The 27,286-nt window shown below is 42.6% G+C and overlaps 1 protein-coding gene across 3 annotated transcripts in view; it reads right to left on the bottom strand.

Annotated features, from left to right (window-relative positions):
* Positions 1–27,286, bottom strand: part of LOC306702093 (storkhead-box protein 2-like) — a 62,056-nt gene that overhangs the window by 9,177 nt on the left and 25,593 nt on the right. For 2 of the 3 annotated variants that reach the window (XM_079167597.1, XM_079167595.1), the window contains exon 2: positions 12,327–12,479. In XM_079167597.1, coding sequence (XP_079023723.1) covers positions 12,327–12,479 — 153 coding nt within the window. Of the gene's footprint in view, positions 1–12,326; positions 12,480–19,159; positions 19,255–27,286 lie in introns of those variants that run through there. The other variant, XM_079167596.1, reaches the window with a different exon arrangement.

Raw genomic sequence — 27,286 nt, 5'->3', positions numbered from 1 at the left:
TCGGTTTAACAACACTTTTTATGAAAAACAGTAATGTATAAAAACAGTAAAAACCGTAATGAAACTATTACTCATCTTGCCAACATTAAGGGCCCCTACAGGTCCTTTGAACTAAATGTCTTTTTTGGGTCTTTTTAAAAACAATTTGTAGACTAAAAGGGTCGAAACATTTGAAGTATTCCACACTTGGTTTCATTTACTGTAAACAGAGAACAAAAAAAATGATCTGTAAAAAACGGTGTAATATTATCCACATAAATCTATATACACTGCAGGTCGCAGTTTGTAAAAACATTCAAATCAATCAAAAATTGGCAAACAATTCATGGTTGTTGGTTAGCAACAGTGGCAACCACTTTTCAACATATAAAAACCAGGAACGTGACCCCGCTGCTGTAACGTGACCCCGCTGCTGTAACGTGACCCCGCTGCAGTAACGTGACCCCGCTGCTGTAACGTGACCCCGCTGCAGAACGTGACCCCGCTGCAGTAACGTGACCCCGCTGCTGTAACGTGACCCCGCTGCTGTAACGTGACCCCGCTGCTGTAACGTGACCCCGCTGCAGTAACGTGACCCCGCTGCTGTAACGTGACCCCGCTGCAGAACGTGACCCCGCTGCAGTAACGTGACCCCGCTGCTGTAACGTGACCCCGCTGCTGTAACGTGACCCCGCTGCAGTAACGCGACCCCGCTGCTGTAACGCGACCCCGCTGCAGAACGTGACCCCGCTGCAGTAACGCGACCCTGCTGCAGTAACGCGACCCCGCTGCTGTAACGTGACCCCGCTGCAGAACGTGACCCCGCTGCTGTAACGTGACCCCGCTGCAGTAACGTGACCCCGCTGCTGTAACGCGACCCCGCTGCTGTAACGCGACCCCGCTGCAGTAACGCGACCCCGCTGCAGTAACGCGACCCCGCTGCAGTAACGCGACCCCGCTGCAGAACGCGACCCCGCTGCAGTACGCGACCCGCTGCTGTAAAGTGACCCCGCTGCTGTAACGTGACCCCGCTGCTGTAACGTGACCCCGCTGCTGTAACGTGACCCCGCTGCTGTAACGTGACCCCGCTGCAGTACGTGACCCGCTGCTGTAAAGTGACCCCGCTGCAGAACGTGACCCCGCTGCAGTAACGTGACCCCGCTGCAGTAACGTGACCCCGCTGCAGTAACGTGACCCCGCTGCTGTAACGTGACCCCGCTGCAGTACGTGACCCGCTGCTGTAAAGTGACCCCGCTGCAGTAACGTGACCCCGCTGCTGTAACGTGACCCCGCTGCTGTAACGTGACCCGCTGCTGTAAAGTGACCCCGCTGCAGTAACGTGACCCCGCTGCTGTAACGTGACCCCGCTGCTGTAACGTGACCCCGCTGCAGAACGTGACCCCGCTGCTGTAAAGTGACCCTGCTGCAGTACGTGACCCGCTGCTGTAAAGTGACCCCGCTGCTGTAACGTGACCCCGCTGCTGTAACGTGACCCCGCTGCAGTAACGTGACCCCGCTGCAGAACGTGACCCCGCTGCAGAACGTGACCCCGCTGCAGAACGTGACCCCGCTGCAGTACGTGACCCCGCTGCAGTAACGTGACCCCGCTGCAGAACGTGACCCCGCTGCTGTAACGTGACCCCGCTGCAGTAACGTGTTTTCTTGCATGCAGTTTGAGGTGGACAGAAAATGATCCTGGAAAGCATGTACAACATTCACATTTTCACTATCAAGCTGACATTTAAGATCAGCATACAGATGTAACTTAAATTTAAGGCGACTAAAAATGGCAAACACATTTTTTATTTCAGCAACCACAAGCTAAGCTAACAACTTTTAACAGTTAGCGTTGAGCCCTGCAAATACAGTAATGAATAAATATTAAAAGAAGCCAGATGAAAGGTAACTGGTTTTCCCCGATGGTTGAAAGGTTGATTAGATCCGGCATCCCTCCACAGACATTGATTATGTAAAGGCCTCATTATGCTTTAAACATAGTGTGCGTTTCTAACTTTCTGGAACAAACAATCAGACAACACGGCCCATTGTATGCAGTGATTGGCCAGCTGTGTGGAGGTATGAAAGTATGCAGGATTTTAACTTCTCCCTCTGTGCTCCCCTTTCATTCTCCACACCTCTGTCACTTAACACCTACAACGTGCAACAGCATGAATGCCTTTGAGGAGAGACGGTGTGAATATATAGCAATATCTCAACTTTGTCAGTGATGTTTCCTCTTTTAAACTCCCCTTATCTATGACTATGACAAATACCTAATCATGCCAGTTATACTACAGTTCTACCACACTAAACTTCTATACCAGTCTCCATGTCAACACACATTTTAATTCCATGTGCATTCAAACTAACTCTAACCCTTAATCACCTGTGATGTAAAAATCTCAAACTTTCAGTTATAGAAATGAGCATTTGCTTTGGTTTTACATATAAATGATAAGCTGACACGGTCTACTGTTACCCATGAAATGGCTTTGAATGTTATCCAGTAAAGAACAATTTAAAGAACTGTAGTTATGTGCTTCAGTTATTCCTTCATGTAAGAATCCTTTTTGTATGGGGCGACAGGAGCTCAGTCTGGGAGGACTTGGCTCTGGAAAAGGAGGAGGTTCAAGTGTGGAGTGTGAGCTGGAGCGGTGCCGGTTCACCTACTGGGCACCACCAAGGTTCCCTAGAGCAAGGCACCAAACCCCTAACTGCTCCATTACCCTAACATCCAGCTGAATGTCCATGTGTCTGGTGTGTAAATATGACAGAGATGGACAGAAGAGTATTTCAGTGTGAAGAGAAGAATACACCCAATATTGGATTTGTGGGGTTTTGAGAGATGTTGGGGGCACTTCTTCACAAATGAGTTAGACTTGTGCCTTTTCTGTGCCTGGAAGATGTTTTTTTTAGAACCATTATCCTGTTCCTTCCTCTACCTTATGCATATGATATTTAAAACATTCAGGCTGTGTAAAAATAGTTGAAAAGATAATCATTAAGAGAAAGCTGGTGTCTCTCCTTCTCTTTTTAGAGAGGCAAGACGGAGATCAAAATATAAACAAGAATAATTGGTTAAAATAAACCATTACCAAATCTCAGTATCATTTACAATTATCAAATATGTTTTTTTTAACCTCTTTCGAAGGAAAATCTATTACTGATGACCTGACTCAAATGTTTCCACAGAGACACCTGGAGTGTTGGAAGAAGGCTCCTGCTGTCCTCGCTCTTCTATCCATTTAAATGATATTTTTGTACAAACGTCCTTCCTTCAGATTCCAGTAGCAGTTAAGCACAAAACAGATGTTACTGCGTTTCTTTTGACTGCTGTGTGCGTCCACTGAACTGTAAGAAACACGCTCACACACACAAATACAAGCTTCAACTATTCCTTCCACTTGTTCTGCAATAACGTTTCCTTAACTGGAACATCAGGACTATTTGTGATTTGACCAGTCACTTCAGTGAGCAGAGCCACAGTCAGCTGTCCTCTTTCTGTTAGTGTACACCTTCACTTCAGTTTACAAATGCCTTCTGTATCCTTTCTGCTTCTTCTCTTTCCTTCTTTTGTGTTCTCTCCTCCTTTCTCTTCCCTCCATTAACCCCTCTCTCTCTCTCTCTCTTTCCCACTGTCAGTCTCAAGGTATTACTGCCAGTTACATCATAGCAGCCTTTCAGCCCAGCCAGAATGATGCAACTCCATGCAGACAGACAGAGCACACACACACACACACACACACACACACACACACACACACACACACACACACACACACACACACACACACACACACACACACACACACACACACACACACACACACACACACACACACACACACACACACACACACACAGTGTCTGTCCATCCCCTTTTCCCTCCATCTTGTTGATAAAAAGGCCAGACGCGAGACAGAAGCAGTCTGTGTCTGAAAGCTGCTGTTCTGGATTCAGGATGGACTAATCTCGACATCAACACGCTCACACAATGTAATAAAAATCCAAATGTGCCGTATCACATTTCCCATTGCATCAGGGGAGGACTTGTCTTCTACTAAATGGTAATGGTAAATGGACTTGTATATGTCTTTCTAGTCTTTCCGACCACTCAAGGTGCTTTCACACTACTTGTCGCCATTCACCCATTCACACACTGATGGCAGGGGCTAAGTGACACCTGCCTATCGCATTCTATCACATTCACACACCGTAGGCACAGCTACGGGTTTTTGGGGTTGAGTGTCTTGCTCATCGACATGTGACTAGCGGAGCCGGGTATCGAACTGCCGATCCTCTGATTGAAGGACGACCCTGCTCTCCATTTAGACACAGTCGCTCTACTACTAATGATGACAATAGTGTGAATGAGAGATTCTGAGAGTTCCGGGTCCAGACTGGTTGGTACCTGAAAGCAGTTGGTGCACTGCATTGATGTTATCTGCCAGTAATGCTGAAAGTGAGTGCACCTGAGATGTTGTTCATAATATCTCATCTCAGCAGAACAGCGGGTCAAAGTGGAAGCAGGAAGTGGTGCGTGAACTGTGAGGGATGATTATAAAGGTTGGTTTTAAGAATAATTATAATACTACTCATTCATTTTCCTAATAAGTTGGATGAATGGTGTCCGTTCGTCCAGCCTGAGCTGCGGTACAATCAGGGTGTTGCTACTACCATCGTTACATAGACGGCACATTCGCCTCTTTTAAGAAACGTATTGACCGATTTCTATTCCTGGAGTTCACTGTTTGAGATACTTTCAGGTCAGCGTCTCTGTACGAGGCAATACTCTGGTTTCCCATCCATCCCCCCTCTGCTGTTGACCCTCTTCTAGAGTCCAACCCATGCCTAAAAGATGCCATTTCTATATAATCTTTTTGAGCTTCGGCGCTCTATAGCTGATATTGTAAAAACGGTCTGGTCTCTGGACGTAGGTGAGGATTGGACCTTGGAGGCTATGCGGGATCAGGTCCACTACTGTTCTATTTGTTCCAGGCACAGGCTATCTACAGAGCCCAGTGTGCCCAGGTTCAGACTCTTTGTATTACCTTTATGACCCACTCATGCAGAGAAGTAGTGTTATGTTTGCACTTCTGTTCTTATGGTGTTATGTTTTGTAAAAAAACTAAATTACAATAACGGCCAAAATCGCACTAAATACTTATTTTCTTGTTGTAAGCCAGGCATTTGATTTCCAGTTGCAAGTAATGAATCAAAATATCAGTATGTGTCGAATACCGGTTCAACGCTGCTGATGATGAATGGAAGGAAGCACTTAACAGAATAAAATCCTGCCCTTTAACAACAGGCTCAACTCTTTTAGTTTATAATATAACATGGACTACACTGCTCTGAAGCTAAACTGCACTACAATTCTGTTTCAATAGTTCTTCAGTTTTTAAACTTGCTTTAATTCCTGACCCTGAAACTGCTTTACTTGGGTACTCCAAAGTTGTAGAGAACCACAGCACCCACACAGCCTTAGTGTACTTAGCCACTCTGCACAATGTTCTTGTCAGAGTCACACCAACTATTTTATGCATCCACAGACTCAAATACATTCTTCATGTTGTCTTCATGCTGATGTCTCTGTGGTCTGATTTATGTTGGACTCACTAAAAGAGCTTTAAAGATCTGCAATACGCACACAAAACATGAATTATGATATTGCTCAGCAGCATTCAGAGGCTAACCACGGCTCTGCAGCATCATTTAAGTTCTGGGGAGCAGAAAAATGTCCCTCTTCCCTAGAGCTGGTGACATTATCAACTCACTGCTCTACAGAGGGGCATATTGGATTCATATAGTTTGGCCTGAATGTGAAACTACTTTTCAGTTCTTTAGTAAAAGTGTCCTTAACAACTGTTTGAGTGTTTCTCAAGAGGAAACGCGTTGTGCTGTTTAGGAAGACTCCTAGTGGTCACATGGTCCCCGGTCTCTACGCAGGATCTAGTTCCAAACCTGGCAACCTCGCTGTGACGACAGAACTTCAGGAGGCCACTCATGGGGTACATCCCAAGTCTCTTAATTGTAATTTCCTCGCTCCTTGATCGCACTGGAAGTTGTTCTTTATGGGGTCAGATCAGTTTCAATAATTGCAAATGCAAACAGAAAGATTCACAAATATATTCGATTTACAAATACACACAGAAGGATTTACAAATAAATTTGACTCACAAATGCACGCAGAACGATTCACAAATACATTCCAATGCACACATAAATAAATTACGATTTATATAAATGTTAAAAAAAAATCACAAATATATTTCTGCATTTGTGTGTATTTATGTGTGTATTTTTCTATTTGCGTGTGGATATGTATGTATTCGTTTGCGGATCGCACTGCATTTATTTGTAAATCGCTTCACATTTGTGTGTGGGTTTATTGAGACTCCCCTGACGTCGCTGGATTCGCAAATGCGTTTTTTTCAACATAGACCTATCTGTAGCCAATCAGATGTCAGCCTAATTTTCAACCAATCACATGAGCGCAGCTCCCCCCTCCCCTCCCCACAAGGCTGCCAGCGTTGTAGAATCAGGAAATAAATACTGTAGCCGTCTGTGTTCACCCAGAGCTATATGATACCTCATATCAGTAGAGACCGGACCAAACTATGTGTATAAATAGAGGGGGCGCGGCTTATCGCCCTGAAAGCCGTTCAACTGTCCGCCATCAACTGTGGAAAAAATAACCTCTATTTCTGCTTAGTATGTGTTGTGGAAGTCCCAGATATCATGGGAAACTAAACGCCATCATGTCTGGGTTCATAACATAGTCCGGAGGAGCTCCGTGGATTTCATCCAGCTGTATTCACCATACGGTTTACACACACACATTTTATCAGAAGTTCTTCGTCATGTACGTTTTTTAAATATTTTAAAATATCATTTCATTCGTTCTCAGAAGTGATTTGTACTACATGTGTACACTCTGTCGCCCCCTCCTAAGGGGGCTCCCGTAGGTAGGAGGTTAACTGTCTTTTGTACATAAGATTGTTATTAATATCCAATAAGCATATGTTGCTAAATGTTGAACTATCCCGTTAAAGTAACCAAGAAAGTTAAAATTGTCTTTACTAGGTCATCAATAATGGAGAAAATACTTGATTAAAGCATAAAAACGCCTGGGTCACAGAAATGAGGGAACAGGTCGGCTTTATTCAATGTTAGAGTGATCACATCATTGCAAACTAATTTACCCATATGGGCAAAATTATCCTTAAAAATCAGTGTGAGGAGATGACTGAGCCATACACATTAAAACTCATTGATAGACTGCATAGCAGCTGGGCAGACAGCTGTGTGTGTGTGTGTGTGTGTGTGTGTGTGTGTGTGTGTTGCCTGTTATTACATCATACAAGTGCAGTTGCTTTGGTGACATGAGCAAGTTCTCAAATGAGGGAAACCCATGCAATGTACAAAGACGGATTAGGTCCACCATGGAACACAACAAAAAACATTTACTGCCCGCTAAAAGATGAGAAGAAATTAAGAAATATAGTATATTCATAGTATAATTGGAATAATAATTTGAATTAACCAATCAGTTGATAGAAAATAAATGAGCAACAACTTTGATAACTGATGAACTTATTTTCAGCAGTCTCTGGTTCTAGCTTCACAAATATTTTGGTTAGAACTGTTGGACAGAACAAGATGTGAGAACATCACTTGAGCCCTGGGGAACAGCAGTGACATTATAGCCCTAATGAATGATTGACTGTAAAATGAAACAGCAGATTTTCTAATGATAATCCTAAATCATCATCCTCAGTCGGGTCAGTCCACTTAAATATCTGCAGAAATACGATTCACAGGAGCCAATCCCAGTTGACATTAACATTTAGTCTCCAATCAACCTATCCCGCATGTTTCTGAAGAGTGTGCGGAAACTCCACACATTGTCCTACCGTCTACCATTTCAACCAGCCGCCTCAGGACACAGAAACATCAATACGCCAACCCTGTGATTAGTGGAGTAAACCTGCTCTACCAGCTGAGCCACAGCTGCTCAGGGTTACTCTTCCAGGGACGCACTGGGACTCAAATTTAGTCTGGGACTTAGAGGTGGAGATGCCTTTTGTGCCAGTGCCATTTAAGCACAGCCAAAAAAAATGTGCCAGTAATTTGAACACTAATACAGCTTTTGTTGTATAAAGAGAATCTGATGGATGGTAAATGGACTGTGCTTTTATAGCGCTTTTCTAGTCTTCCGACCACTCAAAGCACTTTATGTCATCATTCATCCATTCACACACTGATGACAGAGCCTACCATGCAAGGTGCCACCTGCCCATCAGGACTAACTAACCATTCATACACCAATTTGGGGTTAAGTGTCTTGCCCAAGGACACATCAACATGGACTAGCAGAGCCGGGGATCAAACCGCCGATCCTCTGATTGAAGGACGACCTGCTCTACCACTAAGCCTCAGTGATGCTGAAGACCTTTAAGACACTTAAAGGTCTTGCTGACATCTGCCGCCTCAGTTTGTATAAGCACGTCACTACTGCACTGACTCAAAGAAGACCGGCCAGACAAGCCTAGGTGAGCTGGAACACTTGTCTCAGTCACTTTCACGGTGAAAATGACTGAGACAATCAGATTTCAACAAAAACGAAGATCAGTCCAAATTGGGAGGGGCCGCTTGAATCCTCCCTTAATATGGAAAGTATTACATTGGCCGTGTCAGACAGGCGGTGTTCTATTCTATGTTGTCTGTGTCTGTGTGGGGCCACACAGTCTTCCCGAACTTGCTGATGGCCAGTGGACCCCTGCATCCTTAAGCAGTGGTTGGACTGGTTGGATCTAAATCCTCAGAGAAGTAAAGTTTTGTTACCACTGTGTCGTTTCAAATGTATTTGTACAGCCTACATAGTCAAGGGAAAGATTTCGGTAGACACACAGATGCAGATGTGCTTTAGATCGCACAACTTGAGTTAAAAATGTTTTAACTTCATAACTTTACCATAGAAAATGTAGAATTTGTCTGATAAAAGAAAGCAGAAGACACACATTCTGATGATGAACTGTTGAACTTTGGTGAAACACTGAATTTAGTAAAAAAAAAATGTACTGTAATGTCTGTGCTGGTCATACTTACACTACATTTCTTGATGTCTGCAGTACTGAACCGTATTAGTTTGCTTTAATTTGTGTGCCACATTAAATAAATGACCAGCCTAGAAAGGTGCACTCAGTAGTGTGTAGATCTCTGTCAGGTGTGTCTGCAACAGCCACTGCTGTAATGTTGAATGAATACAATGAACGCACGACTGTCTAGACACTAATAAAAGGTGCACTCAGTAGTGTGTAGTAATAAGATGTTATAAAACACATTTTATTCAAACTCAAAAACAAGCTGTGATGTACCGTTATGCAAGCAATCAGCTCAAAGTTGTCGTGCATGTAAGTTGTTATGCAAGGAAGTTTACAAACACCAGTTACTCCCATTAAATCCAGCAATCCTTTATTCCTCTCCAGTAGAAAGGCAACGCTCGTGCGCCCACGACGAAAAGCTAGCCCGCTACAACCGTAAAGGTGTGTTCACACCAAATGCGATGAACGCGGCCAGATTACATACAACGTCTATGAACGGATGCGATGAACGCGAATTTGCGATGGCGCGGTGCGTTTGACGCGGCGTGATTGACGCAGATTCGCGTCAAACGCCAAATCGCCCCAAACGCAGAAGTTGAAATATTTGAACTTCTGAGAAAAAATCGCGTGACGCTCGAGCGCGATAGCCAATCAGCGTTGAGATGTTTCTCCTGTCATCACTGACTTCCTGCCGTTGTTGAATCAGGAAAGAAATACTGTAGCCGTCTGTGTTCACCCAGAGCTCTATGATCTCTCATATCAGTAGAGACCGGACCAAACTATGTGTATAAATGTGTGTGTAAACCATATGGTACAAACAATGAAATAGACGCTGCCGTATTTACGTGTAGATGACGTTATTGTGAGTGTTGATGGAGCTGCTATAATGTTAGCATAGCCTAGCACTGATTGATCCGCGCTAAATTGAGAAAACAAGTACAAATCGGCATCATTACGTAGTTATTTCGGAGTCCCTTTTTGTCGGTTTATTGCCGTTAAATCACAGCCAAATCAGTTTATTTTGTGTTCATACAGCTGTAGTAAACAGCCGACGTGTGCCTCGCTAGACACAGTGAGCTGGATGAAATCCACGGAGCTCCTCTGGACTATGTTATGAACCAGACATGACGGCGTTTAGTTTCCCGTGATATCTGGGACTTCCACAACACGTACTGAGCAGAAATAGAGGTTATTTTTTCATGGTTGATGGCGGACAGTTGAACGGCTTCAAATTGAAAGATATGGAAGAAATTATGACATCTTTTGCATTTTGCTTGGTGTAGATTTAAATTTTTTTTACCTAGCTTTGTTTTTTTAACACTCAATGGCTGAAGGAGGAGGAGAAACGGATTTGTGAGTTGGGATTTAACCTTTGGATTAAACTCTTTGTCAACAAAGAAAGGAGGATGGAGTGCGTCTTTAGGTGATCAGCATTTGGTGAGTGAACTGCGTTTGTTTTTTTACAACTTAATGGCCCGTGCCCTCGAGTGTGTAGCAGAATGCGTGTTCCACTGTTATCCCGTTAACCTAGTTTAGCGTAGCCTCCCAGAACACACGCGGTAACTCAGCTGTTTTTATTTTTTATGTTTTTTGTTCCGGGTTTAGCGGTCACACAGCACGTTGTCTCCTACATAAGCGCAGAAAACATAATATTTCCCACAATTTAAGCTTCTGAATTTTCCAAATGCACTAGTATTATTCAAACGTATTGTTCGGTTCGTAAGCCTCGTACCGAACGGTTTAATACAAATACGTGTATTGTTACACCCCCAGAAACAAATTATAACCGTAGCTGTGTTGTCATAATGAGGTCATTAGGAGGTGGGTCAGCTGCAGGACAGCAGTGAAGGCCCAGGTATAAAATGCACGGCCCGCCACTGGTTTATACAGAAGTTAACCCGCTACAACGTAAGTCTGTTTAGTTTATACTGACGTTAGCCTGCTACAACACTCGAAATGGCAACCCTCCATGCTCTGATCATCCGGCTAGGTTGATTTGAATGGGAGTGTCCGTTCCACTCTTATTTTATATCTATGGTGTGTATGGTAGGTCTGTTAGCTTTAGACACTGCAAACTGTTATCCCACCTACTGCGACAAAGCGATGAGGTCGGTGATGCACTCTGCAGTGTTACCACTAGCGGCCCCTACCAGCCGCGGGCTGGTTGACAATAGAGAGTGAGGAGTCAGCAGACAGTCAGTGGCAGTATAAAACAGGAAGTAAAAGGTGTTTTGAGAAATTGTGAGTCACTGCAACCAAAAGAAGTCCCCGAGCCTGCAGCCATAACTGGCCACCCAAAATAATATGCAGTTTGCTGCAGCAGAGTGAGATATAAACCGTGGACTGACACAGAGGTGTACACTCACTCACAGATTTACACACGCGCAACAATTTTCTTGGTGGAAATAATAAAAGCTCAAAGGTATTACATTTATCACAAAACTGAAAACAAAGGGAACTTAGTCTGCATTATTTTGTATTTCCAACAAAATCATCAGAGTATAATAGAGCACTGCATTACTTATGCAACATCAGCTGCTTCATTCATGCTTCACCATCTCTGGCTCATGGCACAACCAGACCAGGGACACAATCGCTTTTGTTCGCAAAGTGACCCCACCTCCTTTGCTTCAAGCATCGTTTGCTTAGATCGAACTTTGAAACACATAATTGCAAGGCCGGTTTGAGAGAGGGGGCGGGATTGGCCTCTTCTCTCCTGTTTGGCTCGGATTCTATGAGAGCTTCCTTAATCAAACTGTGGAAGCATTTATTGTAAATGGTAAATTCCCTGACATCAGTCAGCACCAACCACTAAGCATGACGCTTGGGTGGTGCAAACCTGTTACCCACATGTCTCTTTTCTTTAAATAACGTACTCCAGGAGAAACTGCTGGGTAAAAAGAAGCATGTGGACACACCATGTCTATGGCTGTCTACTTCACAGGTTGACAACATGTGTTTCAACAAAATTATATTTAACTTGGAAATATTTTCAGTAAAATGAAACATACAACTTATTTCATTTTTTTTAAATGTTAGCTATTCAATTTTCTTTTTCAGGTGGTGGTGACAAAAACATCTTGAGTCTTTTATACCAGCTGCTATAACAACACTAAACACACAAATGATCTGTATCTTTGTATTTAATTTATAACATGCAGCAGTAGACATGCAGCAGTAGACAGAGGCTGATGGATGGGGTTAGCTGTGGACCCGTGTAGGTGTGTGCGCTGGTGTTACCTGGAAAACATGTCTGCAGGTGTTCAGTTAGGGCCTCCTGAGTGACAGGTTTGTGGGCGGAGTTCATAGCTGAGATAGCCAATAGCAATACCTCTCCCAAAGGGATGAATTGCGATTGGCTGATGGGGGACATACTGATGGGTGACACATCACCTGTGAAAAGACAGAAATCACATAAATCAGTCACTTTGAATGATAGTGGATCAAAATGTGCTATAATCAGGACCTGTAGGACCTGTAGACTATGCAGTCTCAGGTCTCAGATCTACCTCTCAGATACATTCAAAAATAAAACCCCTGGCTGTCTCGGTTGTCTGGCTGAGGACCCCATCTTTCTCTTCCCTCATTTCCTGTCATCTCTCTACTGTTGGTTATCCAATACATATTATCCAATAAGGTGTCTCAACACTGTCTGTGCCTCTGTGTCTCTAAGTCTTTAGAAACATATCAAAATACATAGTTTCATTTTTAAATACGATTCTGTAATTTCATTAAACATTTGGTCATTGTAGTTTTTATCAAACAGGACTCAAACAGGAGGAAGTAGCGCATTTGTTGAGGACTATTTTCAGTGGTGGATTAATACACATTTGGTGCTCTAGCATTTGTAGCAGGAGGACAGTGTATGTGAGATTGACTCAAAATAAACTAGTGTGTGTGTGTGTGTGAACACCAGCCAAGGAAACTGTTAAGAATGTGTAGATACTGCATTACACTTGACTGATCTGATCACAATGTGAGCCAGACCACCTCCTTCTTTGTAGTAGTTATGGATGCATAATGTACATGGTCGGTTCTGATAATATACATCCTAGTCTCTGACTGTACTTTGTATCTGACTGTACTATTTTAACTATTCTGACTGTACTGTTTGTATCATATTTTGTATGTATTACGTTTGTCCTTTCTGTGGACTCCAGGAAGATTAGCGACCGCTGAGGCGTCAGCTAATGGGGACATGTTAATATCAGGTGTCACTTTGCAGTTCCATGACCAATTTGGGTAAGAAAAATGCACTTGGCCACTATACATTTAAAAAAATCATCTTTCAATTTCAGGAGAGTGTAGCATAATGAGCAATCACCAATGAATGAACGTACAAACATGACATTTGTGATGATTCTGACAATGTCCTCCATGCTGCTTAATTGTAAAGTCCAGTTATAAAGTGTAGAACTTACAGAAGAAATAAGGTAAAGACAGAAGACAATACAGCTGATTTAACAGATTAAAAAAAGGACACCCGTCCAATCCTGAAAGCACAAGTATTGTCGAGTGTGACTGAACCAAAATATCATTAGAGATCACCACCACTGAACCCAGTCAATCTGCACGGAAACTACAGAAACAAGTTTGTGTGAAATGGTAGATGAGATGTAGGGAACACATTAGTATCACTAGGAATCCTGTAGAAAGAGCTGGAGCTGAATGAGGTGAAATTTAGCATCACAAATGTCATGTTTGTACGTTCATATTGTAATATACGTGGGTCAATGACATGACGTGCATATTTTTGTGTCCGAGTCCACTATTTCCTTTTGAAATAATTGTATCAATTCATGACATATATCATTTCATTCTATAAAACCTATCCAGTTTTGATACATTCATTCAGTACAATCAAATAATATATATTATTTCATGTTTTGGCACCTCAAACCCATATGGGGAGGGGGGGGGGTCCCATATGTGTTCAGAAGAACAGCTGAGTGAGAGGCCATTTCCTGTTGCTTCTCACCGTGTGTCTACACTACAGGGGCCAGTATGTTCAGACAAGGGCTGGGACAGGTCTACAGCATATGGCATATATGAAGAGGTCCCCGGTACCACTGCTGTTAGTACTAGTTTAACTACTACTACTATTAGTACCACTGCTGTTAGTACTAGTTTAACTACTACTATTATTAGTACCACTGCTGTCAGTGCTAGTTTAGCTACTACTACTATTAGTATGACTGCTGTTATGACTACTATTTGGGGGCAACTGAGGCTCAGTGGTAGAGCAGGGTCGTCCTTTAATCAGAGAATCGGTGGTTTGATCCCGGCTTGATGTACATCTGTCGATGTGTCCTTGGGCAAGACACTTAACCCCAAATTGCTCCTGTAGCTACTGTGTGCCTAGTGTTTGAATGTTAGATAGTCCTGATGGGCAGGTGGCACCTTGCATGGTAGCTCCTCCCATCAGTGTGAGAATGGGTGTGAATGGGTGAATGGTGACGCGTAGTGTAAAAGAGCTTTGAGTGGTCGGAAGACTAGAAAAGAGAAATACAAGTACAGTCCATTTACTATTAGTACCACTGCTGCATCTTCTAGTGACATTTGTACTACTGCTATTACTGCTACTACTTTGCTACAAACAAGACGACTCCTGCCTACTAATACTGCCACTACAACTGCTACCATAACCAATACTACTAATAATACTAAAATATAAGCACAAGAGATGCTTTTCATCGGGAATCCACAGGCAGGTCTTCCAGCTCTGGCGATTCATTTGCTTTCGCCGCAGTGTACTGACTGACATGCCAACACTAACTGTTACAGCTCTACAAATAGTCATAGAAATATTACATCAACACTACATTAAGATAATTGTACAGCATTTTTTGACCTTTTAGCCATGACAACGTGGCTGTAAAAATGCTTCTGACTGTCTGTCTGTCTGTCCACCATTTAGACTGAAATCACCACTGCTATTGGATTGACTACCGAGATATTTGGTACAGACATTTCATTTAATAAAGATAATGATCTCTTTACTTTCATCCAGCACCAACACTTTTAATATGTCCAATACTTTTGGTTTATACAAAATCCTGCAAAACTTGTGACATTCCCATCAGCCTAAGCTATACTTTGTGCTTAGTGTTAATTAGCAAATGTTAGCATGCAGCAGATTATCAATGAGCAAATGTTAGCAAGACAGCCAGATGATGTGCATGGCACACATTATACCTGCCAAACAGTGTGTTAACATTGTTTTCCATGTTAACCTTTGAAAATGATGACGCAGACACCCGCGTTGGCTACTTGATTGGGTTTTCCCTGATTCGTCACGCCGTCGAAAGAAAACAAACAAGAAAAGCCTTAATTACCGACCGTCTACCAGGTTTATTCAACATGGATAACAGATTACAGTCGATGCTGAACATCTTGTCTATACTAGCAGCTGTTGTGCAGTTTAATTCTGCATTTTATAATTCTACTACTGCCAACATGCGGAGAAAGCAGCTGTTATTGGAGCGATTGGTGAGCGGCGTGTCCAGAGGCATTATCAGCCCTACAGAGCGGACGTCTTGTGACTGTTAACTATTGTGAAGGTAACAAAGAAACTGTAGACAAACAAAAGCATAAATGTTCTCCAGTACTATAATACTCTTTTCTGTAACTAAGCAACCAATCTATTTCCTGTTTACACCGGCACTCACTTGCCCAGTATACGTGAATGGTCATTTGATATTCTTTTTGAGACGTGTTAATCTGGACGGAAATAATTTCTAAAACGATGCTGAAACGTCTGTGTGGACGGAGATCGTTTTCATTTTAAAACCCTGTTTTATACACTAATACAGAAATGTATTAATGTGGATGTAGCCTGAACTAATCAGTAACAGCTGGAGTTCTGCAAATCCCGTAAATAGAAGGGAACGGTCACATGTTCTCATACCAATACAAACACGGACACCTACCAGCATGGATGAGATCCTGGATGGAGAGAGCTGAGCCTACAGGAGAACTGGAGACCTTATTTTTAAAAAGCTGTATATTTACAGGAAAACGTCTCCGACATACAAGTAACATTATTGGCCGCTGATTTTGTATTCAGTGTGGCTTTGTGGCACAAAGGCAGTAAAACTGCAGTAAAACTGCCTTTGTGCCAAAGCACACTGACTGTAATCAATCATACTAATAATAATAATGTTTATCCAACAGTTAGCAGCACTTCTCCTCACACAGCGTTGCGAAAAATATATCCAAACGTGCGGCCCGATTGGGAATCGTGTGCTATGACTGCTGTGACAATTTTCACTCTTCATGCATCATTTTTGGATTTAATTGTAGGTAATCTTGTCCTTGTCGTAGAAAAATGACTGTGGAATCTCACAGACTTACACATTTGGCTCAGGGAGCCTGCAGAGCGACATGAACTCCAAACAACTGCTCCATTAGACAGCAGACGGTACCAGTTTTGTATATTGCGCTGGAGCTCACATTGCTAACACACACACTAGGGCTGCACGATTATGGCCAAAATCATAATCACGATTGATCAATATTGAGACACAAAGATGTCTCAGCGTTCGCTCCCATCATTTCCAAAGGCATCTAAAACCAAGATGAGAAGCGATATCTCAATCGAACCTCAACGATACTGCCGGTAACATCGGTGTGTGTAGCTATATATTGTGACGTCTTCGGGCAGTAGAAGCCACACTGTCAAAACTTCTTGCGAAATGTTCTATTTTTATCTTATTATACTATATATATCCCGGTAAGGGGGAAATTTGTCTCTGCATTTGCCCCATCCATGTATATAGGGAGCAGTGGGCTGCCTATGACAGGCGCCCGGGGAGCTGTTAGGTGTTTCAGTGTCTTGCTCAGAGATACTTCGACACATGACACATCCCAGCCAAGGATGGAAACATCGACCTTGCGGTTACCAGACAACCCTCTTAACCTAGTGAGCCACGGTCGCCCCTGATGTCAATCGCAAATATCAAGCATGTTTCAGAAAATCCTAATAAGAACGACTGACACTGACTGGATATGAAGACTTAAGATTAGAATCTACATGTCACTCACTATATGATTATATCTGCTGAGTGTCAACAGACCCAGACTGGAACGGACCCGTGTGGAGCAAAAGAAGAACTAAAGATGAGACAGCAGTGTACCGGGACTTTTTTGTCCCTCTGCAGATAATTGCTACCCAGCATCTGCACAGAATGTATGATTGTGCTTCTTAAAACTCATGGGGGAGTTCAGATGGCACCACTGATCATATAATCAAGGCAACGTCGAACTACAGAGTGCCACTTCAGCTCTGGTAGCTGTGACCTCCTGCTCAAAAATGTCCTCGTTGTTTTTGCTTGTATTGCAAACGTGCTATGTTTCCAACAGCAAAAATGGCATCCCAAAATATGAGTGAAGAAAATGTTATGGACAAGGATTTTTAAAGTGTACATTACAGTGTTTTGGCCGGAGAGGGCGCTCCAGGCTGCAGCGGGGAGGTTATGGCCGACAGGGACCTCCAGAACCTGAGCTGCCAAGAACAAACACTAACTGGTAATAAATGTAAGCGGCGGCAGTTTTTGTTGGATGCTGTCGCAGACAGCAATACCAAGAGAGCGAGCTATGCAAGAAAGTTTTCCTTCTCACTGGGACAACGGTGTGCTGGAGACCTTCTCCAGCCGCTCAAAGACAACCAAGACCAGCATTGTTTGCTTATTTAATGGTCTGCTTATAAAGATGTGAAGGCCGCCAAAGAGTCGCTGCAGCAGGTAGAGACGGCATATTTCCATATCTTAGATAGAGAATTGAGGATTCTTTAGCTGATTGTTAAAACAGTGGAAATACCAAGATGTTTGACGATGAGTTAAAAGTCAATTAAACCTGTCTCAGTTTGGTGTAAGAGAGAAACTTCAATTCAGAAGGTGGAGCTGTACAGATATTGTCTTTCTTGACATTTTGTGGGTTTCATTTGTCTATTCATCAAAGTCGTTCTCAAAACGTTATTTAGCGTGTCAATTATCAATCAGTACATTATATTGTGTTTACTGGCTGAAACAGAAGTAACCAAAACAAATCGATCTTGTTGAGTTTGTTTGTTTCCCTTTCACTGAACAAAAAAAGACCCAAGTTGTAAAAGAATGCCGAAAACTCTAAAATCTAAAGAACAACCACCACTACTACAATATTTGCTTGCTGTAGTAGCGGTTTGACAAATTGTGCTGCTGTTACATGTTAGCATCACTGCTTTTCACCAGGACTACTACTGCTTCCTTCCTCTCTTACTGCAGGTGAAGAATGCACATGCTGACCAAGTCACGTAGCAGGCAGCTAGCTCACATACATGGAGACACAATACACTCTGTCATTACAAACACACAACTCAACAGTGTGACTGTGTTTTCACAAGCTGCATCAGCATGAGTGTTGCTGATCCAGTCCTGCCGACGGAATCCCTGAGTTTGAGGTAAAGAAGAGCCATTTTGTAGCCGCAGCTGTTAGCTTACAGCACCGCTCACTCCATTACTACTACACTGTCCAAAAAAACAGAGAGAAGGAGAGAGAGAGCTAGTCAGGAGAGGAGGAGGAGAAAATGATACGGAGGGGAGAGAGATTAGGAGAGAAAACTGTGATGCAGAGGAGAGGATGAAAGAGGGGAGCAGCTGTGTGAATCAAAAGAGTGTGTGATAGAGGGAGGATGATGGAACATTGATCGTCCATGTCTCTCTCACTGCAGTGGTAGTAAACAATCAGCCAGCCTCCTTTGTCCACAGCACTAAACCACACCCCCTCCTTTTGTCATGCACTCCCTCCCTCACTTTCTCACCCTCCATTTCTCCCTCCATCCTTCCATCTCTCTTGCTTTCTGTAAACCTCCAGTATCTACCTCTCCTACAATATGTCTGCATCATTCTTCAGTCACCCATACCTTTCTCTCTGTGTGCCTCTCTCTCTCTCTCTCTCTCTCTCCCCCTCTCTCTCTCTCTGACGCTATGCTGCTAATGCTAACTAGCAGCTGCTGCTAACAGGCTAGCCAATGAAACAGTGAGACAGACAAACAGACAGTAAGACAGACAGACCGCATGTGACAGGCAGATTCAAACCTTGGCTGATAGTAATCCACTCCTTTTGTAAAAAAACAAATATAATCCAGTTAAAAAGCCTAGTATAGCTTCTGATGGTAGCGCAGCTCTTTCTCTCTTTCCCTCTCTCACACACACACACTGGCTCATCCTCCTCTCTCTCTCACACACATTCTGCTCCTCCCCCTCCCCTCTCTCTCTCTCACACACACAAAACACAGGCGTCGTCCTCCTCTGGTCTCACGCGCACACACACATACAGCCCCCTCCTTCCCTCTTTTCCCACTCACACACACAAATGAGCATTCAGTCAAGGGCTTCCCACAATCCCTTGCGCCAAACAAAGACAAGGGGGTGTGACCAATCACACACAGCCTCACTCTGCACCCGTGCTTATTCTCCCCTCCCTCACTGTGTGATGCCCACAGACATACAAGCTTGTGGGCGGGCTGCCAAGAGGGTTGCCGTGACAACGCATCCCCAGTTGCTCTTTGTGGCTATCACACACACACACACACACACACACACACACACACACACACACACACACACACACACACACACACACACACAGTCTCCACAGTCTCTTCCCTTTCAAGATCTCTGTAGCCTGTCTGCTGGGCTACGTACATCTCTGCTCTGCTCCTCTCTGCGTGTGTGTGTGTGTGTGTGTGTGTGTGTGCGTGCGCATATGCTCTCTTAGCCGGTGTTGCAGTACTGCAGCTGGGTTCTGGTGTGACCCAGTTAGAACACTAAAGCTGGATGTAGGACACACGCACACACACACACTATGAAACGATTGCTTATATAAATATAGCAGTGGAGTTACAGTATATTATCATTACAAGGAAGTTGAAGTAGTAGTTCTGCACAAATACATACACACACATATACACATATATCTATATAGATATAGATGTATAGATATTGACAGAGAGAGAGAGAGAGAGAGTGCTGCAGGGATGACGCATTTTTGTAGGCCAACCTCTAAAGTTAGCATAAACTGGTTTTCTCAACAAAAAGCAGCGAGTTTCCCATTTGATTTTGGATTATTTAATAATTACTAAAATGTTTGATACATAGACATAGATAATCTTCACAATGAACACCACTTCTATGATTGTTGAGGCATGAACGCAATCAACAGCAATAAAAAGCTAAGGTATGGCCATAAAGGAACTCCACAATGGTCACAGTTGATGGCGGTCAGTTGAACGGCTTTCAGGGCGATAAGCCCCCTCTCCGGCCGTCCAGCGCGGTTCACACAAATGAACACAAAGGGCCTTTCTCAATAAGTTAACAAGTACAGACTTGAAGTCTGGACTCCAAGTTCTCTGTACTTGAAGTCTGGACCCAAGTCCAGACTTCAAGTACAGAGAACACGGTGCAAAGAATCTTCAGAAAGTGCACAAACAGGTTGCTCGAACATCCCTGAGCTGTTAAAGTAATAACTAAAAAAGCAATGGACTAATATCAGGAGTGGGGTTCAGCGGGTTACCCACGCCTCTCGGTGAAGGGTAGACACGCTGATCCACTCAGTGTGGCGCGCGTGCAGCCCCGGACATCTAAGGGAATCACAGACCTGTTATTGCTCAGTCTCGTGCGGCTGAACGGCACTTGTCCCTCTAAGAAGCTGGTCGCCGACCGCACGGGGCCACGTAACTAGTTAGCATGCCGGAGTCTCGTTCGTTATTGGAGTTAACCAGACAAATCGCTCCACCAACTAAGAACGGCCATGCACCACCACCCACAGAATCCAGAAAGAGCATCAATCTGTCAATCCTTTCCGTGTCCGGGCTGGGTGAGGTTTCCCCCGGCCCTGCCTCTTAATCATGGACCCAGTTCAGAGAAAAACCCACAAAATAGAACCGGAGTCCTATTCCATTATTCCTAGCTGCGGTATTCAGGCAACCGGGCCTGCTTTGAACACTCAAACATCTCCGCGACTTATTGAGTGGCGTAATAATCGCGCGACACAACGAATCATAATGAAATTCGTTGCCAACTCTTTTAATAATTGATTTTTATCGATTTGTTGTTGCAGCCCTAATGACAACCCTGCTTTTTTCGTTTACATTTAAAATGAAAAATTATACAAGTGTATTTTATATATATATATATATATATATATACACATATATATACACACACACCTAGCACACCTCACATCTCCGAAATAGTCGGAGCAGATTTTTAAATCGGCTGAATCTTGACAAACCGACCACAGATTTGGTGCTTAAACTAACTTCTCGCCTAAAAACATCCTAACATTACTTTCTGTGACTTAACAACAGTAGTATTTAGAAAGTTTAAAATTCCAGTTGTGTGATTTCTCCTCCGCCATTGTTTCCTGTTGCAAAATGCATTCTGGGATATTTGGCTGTCCCAAGTACAGACAAGTCACCTCCGATGCATCCCCGGTAAAATGGGCGGAGCGAGCCACATCCGGGCATTTGGACCTGGCTTGGCTTGATGTGAACTTTGAATTGGAACAGTACTTGGGCTGAGGCTGATGACGTTTCACAAGTCCACGAGTTCACAAGTACAGAGAAGTACGCATATTGAGAAAGGCCCAAATAGTCCCCGGCGAGACCGGCGGCGAGAATGATGCGATTAACGCGATTTGGCAGCCTCGTGGGGAGGGGAAGGGGGAGCTGCGATCATGTGATTGGTTGAAAATGAGGCTGACATTGATTGGCTACAGATTGGTCCATGTTGAAAAAAACGCATTTGCGAATCCAGCCACGTCAGGGGAGTCTCAAAAAACCCACACACAAATGTGGAGCAATCCACAAATAAATGCAGTGCGATCCACAAACAAATACATACAAATCCACAACCAAATAGAAAAATCCACATACAAATCCATTCAAATGCAGAAATATATTTGTGATTTTTTTTTTTTACATTTATATAAATCGTAATTTATTTATGTGTGCATTGGAATATATTTGTGAATCTCTCTGTTTGCATTTGTGAGTCTTTCTGTGTGCATTTGTGAGTCTGTGTGCATTTGTGAGTCTGTGTGCATTTGTGAGTCTGTGTGCATTTGCAATTATTGAAACTGATCTGACCCCATAAAGAACACAGTGGTGTATTGAGTATTAGAAGGCCGGCTGTGGTAATGTGAAAGTGATTAGCATGTGAAAAGACAGCTCTGAGGAACAAGCTGGTTGGGACTTGTTGAGCTGGGGTGGACTGTTGGGGTGAAACAGTTCACAAGAGAGAGAAAGAGCTGAAACGGGAGGAGGGGGGTCCCCCTTCTTTTCTTTTCAGGGGCCCTGATTTGCACTCTACTAGCATGCTGTATCAGTTCAAAAAGTAAGTAAAGCATTCAAATCCACCAACATTTACTCAACAGTACAGCAAGGGAGCATGTTAACACGGTCAGTGTGTAATTCACATTGCCTTAAAGCAGGGGTCTTCAATGTTTTTCAGGCCAAGGACCCCCACACTGATAGAGAGATGGAGCAGGGACCCCCGACTATATTTATTGTATAAAATTGTGTTTTAGATTAAACTGGGCCTAGTGCCATGTATAAACATATTGTGCATTCAATACTAAGCTATTCAAATAACACACAGGTTGATATATTGATGTTTTTATTTTAAACATGTGAAGGTACAGTGAGTAGGGGGGCTGTGCCACTGACATGTAGAAACATATCTTGTCAACTGATACCAATGCCAACATCAACATTGTCTGTCAATTGCATGATAATCATGCATACAAGCTATTCAAATTGACGTTTTTATTTTAAACATAAATGTGGAAACGAAAAATGAGTGATGGCCTATTAGTGCCACTGTCATGCAAAAACATACCTGTTATCTTGCATATAATACTGCACTATTAAAATAATGGACAGATTCATGTTTTTTGGTCGAGTTACAAAATGATCCATTTTCGCTCATAACAATGCTGCAGTGTGATGCAAAAATGATTACATAAGGATTCATGGGTGAAGTAAATGTCATTTAAAAAACAACAACAGTATCTTCTTTTCAAATAATATTGCAGCGTGCGTCCTTGTCGCTGGGATCTTAGTCAGCTGGGGACTGAATAGGCTCTCGGTCAATCACGGGGAACCTGACAGAGCCAGCATGTAACATGCGGCCTCGTGATTGGCACAGCAGCGATAGGGGCGGGTCCTCCTCTTTGTGTGCAGGAGGCTTGGAGGGACAGGTGCAGGCTAGTCTCTCGCTTTGAGTGAACCGGTGCCCAGCTTGAGAGAGCTCCTGTGTGTCGCTGAATGTGTGCATTTCTGACTGAAAGATAACATCTTCTGCCTCCATTTATCCATTAGCTACGATATGTTGGATCCATGTTAATGTGTATTTATAGACATTTCAATTAGTGAGAAAAAATATATATATATGAAAAATTGTCTCATCAACCAAAAATGCGGACCCCTGTTGAAGACCTCTGCCTTAAAGGGTTCCTGGGATATGTGAAATGTGAATTTATTTTGGTCAGATGTAAGGGATGCAGCCTCTCCCAGAAGCACTGCACCTTGCTGATTCAGCATTGGAATCTGTTTACGACATTGCACTCTCAGGACATCTAAAGAGTGCAATGCTAAGAAGTAAAATATACATTTTAATCATAGAGGTTTTGAATAAAACACTAAAGTGATAATTATTCACTGAGAGTTGTATTTACCTCTTGAGCACAATGAACCACAGTTATTGATTCGGTATATGGAAAATGTCCTGCCTTATACAAAATGACACATTTGCCAGTTTCCTTCATTAGCATGTAGCTTCTTAGCGAACTAGTCGTGGTTGTTTCTCTTTCAAAATATAGACAGGAAGGTTGAGATGGGAATCACAGTATTTTACTGTATAGCCAAGCTCTGTGAGGCTTTCCAAGTGTGTCAAACAAAGGGCTTAACGGATGGTCCAACAGCCATTCAGGCTGAAAACTATCCAAGACTAGCAGAGTCAGAATTATTATTAATCAAATCAATTCATTCATAAATGTACAATTAATAGTATATATTAGATTATATATATACATAAATACATGCATATACATACACATACATGTGTATGTATATTTACACATATACTGTATATACATGCATACATAAATATTCAATTCAATGTATTTTGTATAGCCCAAAATCACAATTCACAAATTAGCATCAGAGGGTATATGTATATATATATATATATATATATATACAATATACTGTATGTATATACAATAAATGTACACACACACACATATATATATATATATATATATATATACACATATAATAATTTATATGTATACATTTATTGTATATATATATATAATTCAGAAATTAAATAGATAAATATTGAATAAAAAATATAAATACCACTTTCTAAATTTAATTTAAAAGTAAGTAATGAAATAAATAAATTAGCTATCAACTGTATACCTAAATCTAAATCAGTAGCGTCTGCGATAAATAATCCTAACATAATCATAAAACACATTGTACATTGTACAGAATGCCTCTTGAAATGTTTCAAACTGGTCCGTGTGCCAGCTGCAAATAAACAAATAGTGGACATTTGAAGGTGCACAGGTGATTGGCGAAAAGCATAAAACAGTTAGTGACAATTTGTACTTTGTAAGAAATCTGTAAAACAACTTCATAGCAACCCATCCAGTATTTGCAGATATCTCAGCCTGATTGACCATCCCTAGAGCCATGCTGCTGGCAGTGACACATCACATGACCCAGTTTCTTTGAAGCACACCGAGGCCTTTTGAGCTACAAATATGACACCAACTATATCCCTACATTCCTTCATGTTTGAACACCGTCAATATGGAGCATCTCTGAACCTGATTATTTGTTTGGATACCACCAAGTTAGAGAATCCCATCAGAAAGCTGTTTTTCTCTCAGCAGTCCACATCTTGAGTCAGACTGACATCTGATTGGTCAACATGAACAAGTCTCAACCTAATCCACAGACAAGAGATGATATGCTACAGCTGGAACACCAGTGTGCATTAAGAACACAAGGTGTTGGAGAGTTTTTGTGTGTGTGTGTGTGTGTGTGTGTTAACTAAATATATGACATCAGTACAGTCTTGTCATATTATGCCTGGTTGGGAATTGAATAAAAAAGTACAAATATATATGTTGTCAAGAACACTGTGCTGACAGATATAAAATACAGATGCAGCTGTGTCACACGTCATATCTAATGGACGTTGCTCTAAAATGACGACTCTGATGGGACGATTACTTGTTTGTTAAATGCCTGTTGCCTCGACTCTTCTCTCCTTGTGTCTCTTCTTCGCCAAAGAAAGGATTTAAGGAGATACGTTAGTTAGCTTATTGAAAAGCACCCTATGACATAAATGATTGTGTCCAAAGCAAATCCGAAGTTCTATATAAAATTCAAACACATTCACAAAGTTCTGTGCCTCCACTACAGAGCCTGTCTTGTCAGTCCAAATGGGTCGACAACAGAACAAAAAAGGGGACGCTGGTGCCTGAATTCAGCAGGACACCACCGGCCAGGAACTCCAGTGACCATCAAAACAGACCAGACCACAAGGATTAAGCACAGGCCGGTTGGATCCTTGACTGCTACGAGTCCTGTGCCGAAGTGTCCCTGAGCAAGACACTAAACCCCTAACCCAGCAGCCCACTGCTCCCAATGAGCTAGGGATTAGTTAAATGCAGAAGTTACATTCTTATTTATGTACCTAATGTATATGACGACTATAATACAATTAATTTCCTTTTTTCAGTTCAGTGAAAACCACAATGAAAACCCTCTTTAGGATGTCGGAGGACTGTAATCCTTGGTTGATCAGTCAAGCTGAAGCATATGTGTTGCACTTCACTTATTAAAGTTCTTTGAAGGTACACTCTTGTAATGGACTTGTTCCAGTCTCAACTTGATCTACATACATGCTTCTCTGAATAGATCCACAGATATTCTTTTGTAGCTCAAGTCAATGGCTGACAACCATGTTATCAATGCATGTCCAAGGGTACAAGTCTGTTATTTGATATTTCCTCACTTGAACTGGAAGTCATTTTGGTCTGCCATCCTGAAGGCCGTCTCAAAGCTCTAATTACTGCTCTGAGGAGTGAGGAGGGATCTCTAAGGAGCCATGAGCGAGGATACATGAGAGCAGCCTTCACGAAAGACGTTCAGCTTAAAACCCGTCCCGCCTCAAATCTACATCTGGACAATTTGAAGAAGATGGCTAAACAGTACAAGTGTAAGTGCCTGACATTTTACGCTTAGAAATAGAATGTGAGGTTGATTCAACAGGTGTTTGCGTTTATTTCATCCACAACCCGTTAACTTATGGCATGACAGCACACTCTAACATGTTTGTTCATAACATGGAACGTTACGATAATAACAAAAGTACCAGCATTCACGTGGTGGACACATTTTATGTTCAGCGGCTCATTTCAAGAACCAAACTGTCACCGATGAAGGGTAAACCATACAATATTGCTCTGCATGTTATATGAATGTGACATGGCTTCAGGTACTTCTTTACTGACATGAAATATGTCTCATTTAACAGAGACAGACAAAGACAAAATAACACCACCTCTTCACAGGAAAGGTGCATACAGCCCAGTAGGCCTGGGGGTAAGTTAACTGTTTTACATCCGTTTTGACGTTACTTTGCTACATTGTGTGTTAATCAATGCAATGTTGGACTATCACCATTGTCCATGTACCCACTGTTTATGTGCTGTCATTATTATGTATGTTGCTTATTGTAAGTAATCACATTGAGGCTCTTTTCTCACACATGCGAGACTCTTATGAATCAAATAGCCTGTATGAAATTGTATAGGCGATCCGCTGCACTTACTCCAATCCTCGTCTCAAGACAATCAACATGAATAAAATCTTCGATCACTCAGCCAGACCGGCCAAACCAAATGCCATCGGAAGCGGTGTGATCGAGCCAGGATGAGTCTAAATGCATATCCCCCTGTGGCACTCACCTCTATTCTACTAATTTGCTTTTAGAAACTGGTTCTCCAGCACCTCAAACACAAAATCCCAGCAAACCTGGACCGTCACCAGTTTGCCTACAGAGCCAATGCTCTCCACTCAGCCCTCACTCATCTTGAAAATATCTTATGAAATATCTTTAAAATATCTCCCCCATGAAATT

Source organism: Pholis gunnellus (genome assembly GCF_910591455.1).
Source record: "Pholis gunnellus genome assembly, chromosome: 10".
In the NCBI taxonomy this organism is placed as follows: Eukaryota; Metazoa; Chordata; class Actinopteri; order Perciformes; family Pholidae; genus Pholis; species Pholis gunnellus.
This window is presented reverse-complemented; position numbering and strand designations above follow the sequence as displayed.